Raw genomic sequence first — 11,187 nt, forward strand, 5'->3', positions numbered from 1 at the left:
GCCCCCACTGAACTAGGCCCCTGATCTGATCAGTATTAGGATGTGCATTCCATAAACCATTTCTGCCTTACTGAAATTGGTGTTTGTGTGGTTCATGGATCGACCCATAGACCCCTCCCCACAACAAGTCTAATAGGAGATACCATGATAAACTAAGGGCTCAGTGGACTGAGAAGTTTTATAATTGTTGCTTTATGGTCACCTTAAGATGATGAAGTCAAATGGCATGTACTCTTTAACCTTAGTAGAGATGGCTACCAGTCATGTTGCTGCTTAGATCTTGAAGGTAATCAGCCAAGATGGAGAACAACGTGGTTGCAGTTTAAGATATCTGTTTCCTTAAAGAATAGTTGAATCTAAGTTACATATACAGTATATTCTGGATAAGAGTTGAATGACATAAATAGGATATTGTCACAGGTTAAAATTTGTATAAATAGAATTTAATTATAAGCTTTTTGCTATAAATTTAGAGCCAAATTTTGTTAGACGTTTTCCAGATTTTATAACCACACCCAGTGAGTTTACAAATCAATTCAGAGATAAAGACTGTTCACACAATAGTCTTAAAATATTAATTAAGAGTCAGATTAGTTAAAAAGTTTGGTACAGAGCAGATGAGTTCCTTGAGGAGGGAGCCACTCCTGGGTTTTGGCACCAGATGAATGGAAAGTTTTTAATTTTTTAATTTTTTTTATTTAAAAAAGTAAAGTACCAAACCTAGGTATAGTGGAGAAGAGAGTTTATTATTGAATTGTGAAAGAGCATAGCCAGAGGCAGACACATCTGGGGGTGTCCAGAATTCTCATACCCCTTAACCATAGCAGCCAGGAGGCCAAAGGTACAAAAAGATACAAAATGGGTGGGTAACCAAAATGTTTGGATTACATTGGGAAGAGCCTCTGAGGAAGGGGCAGGCTAGCCCCTGGGCTAGAGAGTTCAGGGTGGAGGGCAGGGTATGGCAGAAATGGCCTGTAACAGATAGAAACAGAAGGATTACTGCAAGGACCTGGACACCAAGTCCACTCTGTTACATAAAACAGGCACCACAGCCACTTGAACCAGGGTTGAAACTTAACACATAAAAAAGGTATAATTCCCCTGTCTTGCTGTTCATTGGAAATCCCCCCCCAATCTATTTAATTTAACAAATCCTTTACCTCGTGCTAAAATCATAGATATAAAAGAAAATTCATCATAAAAGAAAAAGCCCACAAAAAATGCTATAATATGTAAAAGTAACTTTTTTTCTCCTGGTAATAATAGTGGACTATGAGGCTTAACCTAGGCCTAGACCTGGAAGCTTCTAGCCTTCCCACAATCTAATCTAGACTTAGAATGTTTTCAGCCTTTGAGACTTGCTGCTAAATAAACTTACCCATTCTTAGTTATTTCTGATCTCTTGCTGTGTCCAGAGCCATCTAACAAAGGCTAAAGACATGCAAGTGAACTTTCTGGAGATGGCCCATCTGATTTCATGATCTGTGATAGATGAACTCTAAATTGCAAGGAATATAGAGATCTCATCTCAGAATTGATTCTTGTTATTGTTATGTTTTTCCTCTCATTATTAAATAATATAATGATCCCTGGGCATTAACCCACACTATTAGGCAGATTCACTGCGGATCAATGACTCTTTTGTGGTAATGCTATGTAGATGAGTTAATGATTTCATAATTCCTAATAATGATTCTATAGAATTTCTAAATTTATACAAGTAATTTTGAGCTCTCTATATAAAAAGCTGCAATTGGAGTTCTGTAGTCCTTCCTGTGTCACACAAGCTAATTGCAAAAAACAGGCTTGGAACAAACTTACAATCAGGGAAAACATTCCTTCTAGAATAGGTGTGAAATTATTATCTGATAATTAAAGGTCATAAACTGGAAATGGACAATTTATTGTAGGACAGAAGTTAAAATATTGACTGGATTTGTGAGGTCCAAATTGAACCTCTTCCAGGACCTCTTCAATAAGACTCATGGAGGCGGTGATAAATATAAAAGCAAGAGGAGTTTAATCATTCCAACATGTTGGGGCCATCTCACTTCAAGGGGAGACGACCCTGAGCAGACACTAACAGGGAGTTATATACCTTGCAAACAATTGGGGCAGAATTCAAACAATTGGGGCAGAATTTGCACAATGGTAACTAGGCAGGGTACTATGTACATTTGGTAGAGTGAAACAACTTTCAGATTGGACTCATTGTACGGTTCAAGACTATCCCAGGCAGGGGTTGGGGATTGGGGGTGTTTGTTGGAAGCCACCGGTAGCTCTGTGTGACAATTTGCCTTGCAGCTGTTTTAAGAACTAAACCAACTTCTTTTCTTCCTGGAAGGGAGAGATCCTTGTGCTCGAAGGTTTGTGGTGAGAATTTTCCCACTGGCCCCAGATTGGCCCCAACTCTGGCTCTTTCAGATTTTATACAAAACTATACAACGTAGATGATTTCCCTCCTGACAAAACTGTGCTAACTTATGACATAAGAATTATTGTTTTACACTTTTAATGAATGTGTGGAGCTAGTGACAGATAATGAATGTTTAATTAAATACTATTCTTAATGGAAACTCATGTAAACATCCCTGAAACTTCTTAGTACTTATACTTTCTCAGAAGAATAGATCAAATGGTTTTCCAAGTATCTTTACATGCTAAAAGTTCATCACAAATAAAATAAGTACTAAGAAAGTATAAGTGTGGTCTAGGAATCTCTCCACAAACCACAGGAACACAGATATCAGTAAGACAGCGAATAACCTAATTGTGGTCCTACTATGACAAGAATTAGGGTGTGTGTTCAATAAATCATCCCTATCCGACTGAGATCAGTGTGGTTTGTAGAGTGACTACTAAACCACAAAATTTGATCTGTTGGCCAGGAAGCTCCCTACCCTCAACCATTCCTCAGTTACTAACAGTGAATGCCCCCATGCCAGCTGGGCCCTCCATAAGAAGGTAAGTTGTTTTGTTTTTGTTTTTGTTCTTGTTCTTGTTTTCTGTACCTGCACAATTCTTTTTCTTTGTTTTAGTCTTGCTTTTGGTACCTTTTGGAGAGATTCAAGAGTGTAATAACTAGATGCAGTGTTTCCTTGAGTCTGAGAGAAGGGAATGCTCCAACTCCTCTTGGCTAAAGGGTTGGAGTACAGTTCACCCCTTTAGACTTGGACTTGGTTGAAACTCTACTCCAAGAGCCCATGCAGTGCTATATTGAAGCTCAGTTTTGTCTGTGTTCTATCTCTTACTTTTGTTTTGTTTGATTGGTTGGTTGGTTGGTTGGTTGGTTGGTTGGTTGGAGTTTTTGTATGTTTTTCTCTCCTATGTCTTTAACTCCTTCTCTATGAGATGTCTAGGTTCTTTTGGTGGGATATCTGGGTTCCTTCACATTCTTCCTCAACTCTATCGTTTGTCCCAGGTGCATCAGTATATCCATATCTGTCAGTTTATGTCTTTAGTTTCATTTCGTTGCTTGATTGTTGCACTGTGTTTCATAATCAGAGGAAAAATATTTAAAACTTCATCTGCTGGCTGTTTACTCCTTAACTTAATTTTAACTCATTTCAAGGATTTTTAGAAGGAAAAAAGCACCCTGGATTGGGACAGCAAAAACTTATGAAATGCCCTTGGAGCCCTGCACATGCAGCTAGACTCAGCACTGCTGAAGAAGCCCTGTTAGGGACTGCTTGTCTGAACAAGCTGCTGTGTAGGGGGCCAAATCCATCCAATGGAAAAAAGATAGCATTTTCATTTCAAATGGTGCTGGTTCAACTGGAGGTCAACATGTAGAAGAATGCAGATCGATCCATGCTTATCACCCTGTACAAAGCTTAAGTCCAAGTGGATCAAGTACCTCCACATCAAACCAGATACACTCAAACTAATAGAAGAAAAACTAGGGAAGCATCTGGAACACATGGGCACTGGAAAAAATTTCCTCAACAAAACACCAATGGCTTATGCTCTGAGATCAATAATCGACAAAATGGGATCTCATAAAACTGCAAAGCTTCTGTAAGGCAAAGGACACTGTGGTTAGGACAAAACGGCAACCAACAGATTGGGAAAAGATCTTTACCAATCCTACAACAGATAGAGGCCTTATATCCAAAATATACAAAGAACTCAAGAAGTTAGACAGCAGGGAAACAAATAACCCTATTAAAAAATGGGGTTCAGAGCGAAACAAAGAATTCACAGCTGAGGAATGCCGAATGGCTGAGAAACACCTAAAGAAATGTTCAACATCTTTAGTCATCAGGGAAATGCAAATCAAAACAACCCTGAGATTTCACCTCACACCAGTGAGAATGGCTAAGATCAAAAACTCAGGTGACAGCAAATGCTGGCAAGGATGTGGAGAAAGAGGAACACTCCTCCATTGTTGGTGGAATTGCAAATTGATACAACCATTCTGGAAATCAGTCTGGAGGTTTCTCAGAAAATTGGACATTGAACTACCTGTGAACCCAGCTATACCTCTCTTGGGCATATACCCAAAAGATGCCCCAACATATAACAAAGACACATTCTCCACTATGTTCATAGCAGCCTTATTTATATAGCCAGAAGCTGGAAAGAACTCAGATGCCCTTCAACAGAGGAATGGATACAGAAAATGTGATACATCTACACAATGGAATATTACTCACCTATCAAAATCAATGACTTTATGAAATTCACAGGCAAATGGATGGAACTGGAAAATATCATCCTGAGTGAGGTAACCCAATCACAGAAAAACTCACATGGTATGCACTCATTGATAAGTGGCTATTAGCCCAAATGCTTGAATTGCCCTAGATGCACAGAACACATGAAACTCAAGACGGATGACCAAAATATGAATGTTTCACTCCTTCTTTAAAAGGGGAACAAGAATACCCTTGGCAGGGAATAGGGAGGCAAAGATTAAAACAGAGGCAGAAGGAACACCCATTCAGAGCCTGCCCCACATGTGGACCATGCATATACAGCCACCCAATTAGATAAGATGGATGAAGCAAAGAAGTGCAGGCCGACAGGAGCTGGATGTAGATCTCTCCTGAGAGACACAGCCAGAATACAGTAAATACATAGGCGAATGCCAGCAGCAAACCACTGAACTGAGTACGGGACCCCGGTTGAAGGAATCAGAGAAAGGACTGGAAGAGCTTGAAGGGGCTCAAGACCCCATTTGAACAACAATGCCAACCAACCAGAGCTTCCAGGGACTAAGCCACTACCAAAAGACTATACATGGACTGACCCTGAGCTCCAACCTCATAGATAGCCATGAATAGCCTAGTAAGAGCACCAGTGTAAGGGGAAGCCCTTGGTCCTGCCAAGACTGAACCCCCAGTGAACATGATTGTTGGGGGGCAGGCGGTAATTGGGGGAGGATGGGGAGGGGAACACCCATATAGAGGGGGAGGGGAGGGGGAGGGGTTGGGGGAATGTTGGTCCAGAAACTGGGAAAGGGAATGACAATCGAAATGAAAATAAGAAATACTCAAGTTAATAAAGATATTAAAAAAAAAAGTGAGAGATGTGGCTTTGTTGGAGGAGGTATGGCCTTGTTGGAGATGTGTCACTGTGAAGGTAGGTTTTGAGACCCTCTTCTTAGCTGCCTGAGAACAATTGTCTCCTTTCTGCCTTTAGATCAAAATGTAGAACTTTCAGATCCTCCTGTGCTGTGCCTGCGTAGATGTTGGCATGCTCCCTCCTTGATGACAATGGACTGAATCTCTGAATCTGTAAACCAGCCCCAATTAAATGTTGTCCTTTATAAGAGTTACTTAGGTCATCTCTTCTTAGCAATGAAACCCTAATTAAAATACACCCTTTCTCTTCTATTAGATTTAGTATATTTCCTTTTATGTTGAGGTTCTTGATCCACCTGGACTGAGTTTTGTGCAGGATGATAGATATCGATCTACTTGCATTCTACATGCAGACATCCAGTCATAACAGCAACATTTGTTGAAGATGCTTTCATTTGTCCATCATATTGTTTTTGCGTTCTTTGTCAAAAAACAATTATCCATAGGTATGTGGGCGTATTTCTGAATCTTCAATTTTTTTCTATTGATCAACCTCTCTGTTTCTATACCAATACCATGAAGTTTTTATTACTATTGCTGTGTTGGATTGCTTGAAATTATGGATGGTGATACCTCCTGAAGTTCTTTTATTGTACAGGACAGTTTTGGCTATCCTGGGTTTTTCATTTTTCCATACGATGTTGATAATTGTTCCTTCAAAGTGTGTAAAGAATTGTTGGAATTTTTATGGGAATTGCATTGAATCTGTAGTTTCTTTTGGTAAGATGCCCATTTTATGTTAATTCTATGAGTCTATAGGCATGGGAGATCTTTCCATCTTCTGATATCTTCTTCAATTTCTTTCTTAATGGACTTGAAGTTCTTGTCATAAAGGTCTTCCAGTTGCTTGGTTAGAGTTATACCAAATTATTATTATTATTATTATTATTATTATTATTATTATCATTATTATTATTATTAGCTACTGTTAAGGGTGTTGTTTCCCTGATTACCTTTTTAAATGTTTATTTATTTATGTGAATACACTGTAACTGTCATCAGACACACTAGAAGAGGGTATCATATCCCATTACAGATGGTTGTGAGCCACCATGTGGTTGCTGGGAATTGAACTCAGGACCTTTGGAAGAGCAATCAGTGCTTTTAACTGCTAAGTCTTTTCTCCAGCCCTTCCATGATTTCTTTTTCCATCTGTTTATTGTGTACATACAGAAGAGCTACTGATTTTTATTTATTGGTTATTTCATTTATCTATACTTGAAATGTACCCTTTCCTGGTTTCATCCCAGAAACCTCCCATCCTATCTCCCTTCACCCCTGCCTCTGAGTTAATTTTGTATCTATTCATTTTTTCTGAGGTTGCTTATTAGTTGTAGGAATCCTCTGGTAGAATATTTGTGATCAGTTATATATACTATCATATCATCTGCAAATACCTATACTTTGACTTCATTTCCAATTTGTATTTCCTTGATCTTCTTTATTTGTATTATTGATCTACCTAGAACTTCAAGTACTATATTTGAAGGGATATGGAAAAAGTGGACAGCCTTGTCCCTAATTTACTGGAATTGATTTAAGTTCCTCTCCATTTAATCTGATGTTGTTAATTGGCTTGCTATATTTTTCCATATCCCTGATCTCTCCAAGACTTAACATGAAGGGGTGTTGGCTTCTGTCAAAGGTTTTTTCAGCATCTAATGAGATGATCGTGTGGGATTTTTTCCTTTCAGTTTGTTTAGATGGCAGATTATGTTGATGTATTTTCATATATTGAACTTTCCGTGCTTCCCTGGGATAAAGCCTACTTGATCCTGGTGGATGATGTTTTTGATGTTTTCTTAGATTTGGTGTCATTCCATAAGTTTAGGTATATTTTGCATTCACTTTTACTGACTTTTAGAAAGGTTTTCATTTATTTCTTTATTTCTTTTTTGATTCAGTGATCATGGAGTAAGCAGTTGTTCAGATTCCATGAGTTTTTCAACTGTTTCTGTTGTTGGAGTCCATATTGAACCCATGGTGGTCTAATAAGATACAGGTGATAATTTCAATTTTCTTTATTGTTAATACTTGCTTTGTGACCAAGTGTATAGTCAACTTTAGAGAATTTTTCATGAGATACTAAAAAGATGATATATTCTTTATGTTTGGGTGAAATGTTCTGTAGATATGTGTTAGGTCCATTTTATTCATAACATCTGCCAGTTTCTCTATTTAGTTTCTGCCTCAATGACATGTCAATTAATGAGAGTGGTATTTTAAGTCTCCCACAATTAATGGTAGGGATGGATGTGCAATTTAAGCTTTAATAATGTTTCCTTTACGAATGTGGTTCCCCTTGCCTTTGGGACATAGATGGTCAGAACTGAGGCGTCATTTTGATAAATTTTTTCCTTTGATGAGTATGAAATATCCTTTCCTATTTCTATTTTATTAGATATTATAATGAGTATTCCAGCCTGCTTCCTGTGTCCATTTGCTTGGAAAATCTTTTCCCAGCCCTTTACTCTAGGAAATGTCTGTCTTTGATGTTGTGATATGTTTCTTGTACAAAGCAGAATAATGGATCCTATTTTGCATCTATCCCATTAGTCTGTGTCTTTTCATTGGGAAATTGAGTCCATTGGTACTGGTACTGATAGATATTAATGATAAATGATTGTTAATTCCTGCTATTTTATGATATTTCTCTCTCTCTCTCTCTCTCTCTCTCTCTCTCTGTGTGTGTGTGTGTGTGTGTGTGTGTGTGTTTGTCTGTGTGTGTTGTTGTTGTTGTTGTTGTAAAAATATAAAAAATTTTAAAAAAAAGTATTGGTTTCTTTTACCTCACTAGGTCTGCACCACAGTGCCCCAAGATATCTGCTAGATATCTTGGTGGAAACATATCCCAACTTCGCTACAGCAGCCCAGTGTCTCCAGCCGCCACACACGTTCCTATACTCAAACCATCACATAAAAGAACACACAACACAATAATCTTAGATCCAATTGATAAGATATAATTGCCCACTTAAACATACAAAGCCCTGTACCATTCATCCCTTAAGAACATTGATAACAACCTGTAAATACACAAAGCGAGATATTTACATCAGCCTCCATAGTCCTGCCACGGCTTCTTGGCCTTTCCTCCTCCTCTCTTCCTCTCTCTTCGTTCCAGTCTCCTCCTCTTCCTTCAAACTTTTCTCCCGCCCATCCTTCCTTCTCATCCAATGACAGGACTCCTATCTTGAAACCTGCCTCACCTGTGACATCATCCCGTGTGTGTGTGTGTGTGTGTGTGTGTGTGTGTGTGTGTGTGTGTGTGTCTCCCTTTTTCCTTTGGTTTTGTTATTGTAAAGTTATTTGCCTGTGTTTCTTATATTTAACCTCCTTGAGTTGTCATTTTCTTTCTAGTACCTTCTGTAGGGCTGGATTTCTGGACAGATGTTGGTTAAATTATATTTTTATCAAAAAATATCTTGTTTTCTCCATGTATGGTAATTGAATTTTTTTTTGGGTATAGTAGTCTAGGTATGCATCTGGGGTTTCTTAGAGGCATCAAAATATGTGCCCGGTGCTCATAGAAGAATGATAGGGGGAAGGGGTATGGGAGAGGGGGAAAAGGGGATTATATTTGAAATGTAAATATATTAAATATCCAAGAAAAATAAAATTACTTAAAAAAAATTATCTGCCCAGGCCCTTTGGCTTTTCAGTCTCTGTTGAGAGTAGGGTGTAATTCTTTTTTTTTTTTTTTTTTTTTTTTTCCGGAGTTGGGGACCAAACCCAGGGCCTTGCACTTGCTAGGCAAGCGCTCTACCACTGAGCTAAATCCCCAACCCCAAAACTAGGGGGTAATTCTAACAGGTCTGCCTTTACATGACTTGGCCTTTTCCCCCTTGTAGCTTTTAAAATTTTTCCTTTGTCCTATACCTTTAATGTTTTGATTATAATATGTGGGAGGGTTTTTATTTTTGGTTCAATTAATTTGGTGTTTCATAAGCTTTTATTTCTTTACGCTAAAAATTTTTTTCTATGATTTTGTTGAAAATATGTGCTGGATCTTTGAGCTGGAAATCTTCTATTCCTGTTATTCTTAGGTTTTGTCTTACCATAGTGTTGCAGCTCCTATAGAGAGAAACATTTTTTTCTACTGTCTTTCTTTCATTATTTTTTTTAATTTTTTTATTATATATTTCTTTACTTACATTTCAAAGGTTATTCCCCTTCATAGTTTTCTGTCAGTAAGCCCCCATTCCCTCTGCTCCCTTCCCCCATACAAGTATTCCCCCTATACATCCCCTTTGTTGCCATCCCCCATATTCCCCTGCATTGGGGGTCCAACCTTGGTAAGACCAAGGCCTTCCCCTTCCACCGGTGCCCCAACAAAGCTATTCTTTGCTACATATGCAGTTGGAGCCCTGGGTCAGTCCATGTATAGTCTTTTGGTAGTGGTTTGATCCCTGGAAGCTCTCTTGGTTGGCATCATTGTTTTTATGGGGTTGCAAGCTCCTTCAACTCTTTCAATACTTCCTCTAATTCCCCCTAAGGGGGTCCTATTCTCAGTTCGGTGACTTGCTGCTAGCACTGACCTCTGTATTGGACGTGCTCTGGATGTGTCTCTCAGGAGAGATCTATATCCAGTCCCTTTCCATGTGCATTTTTTAGTCTCATCAATCTTATCTAGTTTTGGTGGCTGTATATATGTGAGCCACATGTGTGTCAGGCTCTGAATGGCCATTCCTTGAGTCACTGCTCTAAACTTTGCTTCCATATCCCCTACTATGAACATTTCCCTTTTTAAGAAGAGGTGGGAGCATCTGCATTTTGGTCATCCTTCTTCTTGAACTTCCTGTGGTCTGTAGATTGCATCTTGGGTAATTTGAGCTTTTTGGCTAATATCCACTTGTCAGTGAGTGTATACCAAGTGTGTTTTTCTGTGATTGAGTAACCTAACTCAGGATGATATTTTCTAGTTCATTCCATTTGCCTATGAATTTCATGAAGTCATTGTTTTTGATAGATGAGTAGTACTCCATTGTGTAGATGTACCACATTTTTTGAATCCATTCCTCTGTGGAAGGGCATCTGGGTTCTTTCCAGCTTCTGGCTATTATAAATAAGGCTGCTATGAACATAGCGGATCATGTGTCTTTGTTGTATGTTGGAGCATAGTTTGGGTATATGCCCAAGAGAGGTATATCTGGGTCCTCAAGTAGTGTAATGTCCAATGTTCTGAGGAACCTCTAGACTGATTTCCAGAGTGGTTGTACCAGTTTGCAATCCTACCAACAATGGAGGAGTGTTCCTCTTTTTCCACATCCTTGCCAGCATCTGCTGTCACCTGAGTTTTTGATCTTAGCCATTCTGACTGGTGTGAGGAGGAATCTCATGGTTGTTTTGATTTGCATTTTGCTAATGACTAAAGATATTGAAAATTTATTTAGGTGCTTTTTGGCCATTCAATAATCCTCAGCTTATAATGTTTTGTTTAGCTCTGTCTCCATTTTTTTTTTGTATTTTTTTTTATTAACTTGAGTATTTCTTATGTACATTTGGCAACATCCTTCCTCCCCCCCTTCCTTATGGGTGTTCCCCTCCCACCCTCCCCCCATTGCACGCCCTCCCCGACAGTCTAGTTCACTGGGGTGTTCAG

At 38.8% G+C, this 11,187-nt stretch overlaps 1 protein-coding gene across 1 annotated transcript in view; it reads right to left on the reverse strand.

The window, feature by feature from the left end:
* Window positions 1-6,450: 6,450 nt before the first annotated feature.
* Window positions 6,451-11,187, reverse strand: part of LOC116893484 (killer cell immunoglobulin-like receptor 3DL1) — a gene marked incomplete at its 3' end in the record, with an annotated part of 38,122 nt that continues 33,385 nt past the window's right edge. Inside the window, exons 9-10 of the mRNA XM_032895234.1 lie at window positions 7,113-7,197; window positions 6,451-6,501 (exon numbers count right to left, since the gene is read on the reverse strand). Coding sequence (XP_032751125.1) covers window positions 6,451-6,501; window positions 7,113-7,197 — 136 coding nt within the window. The remainder of the gene's footprint in view (window positions 6,502-7,112; window positions 7,198-11,187) is intronic.

This window comes from Rattus rattus, chromosome 2 (assembly GCF_011064425.1).
Source record: "Rattus rattus isolate New Zealand chromosome 2, Rrattus_CSIRO_v1, whole genome shotgun sequence".
NCBI lineage: Eukaryota > Metazoa > Chordata > Mammalia > Rodentia > Muridae > Rattus > Rattus rattus.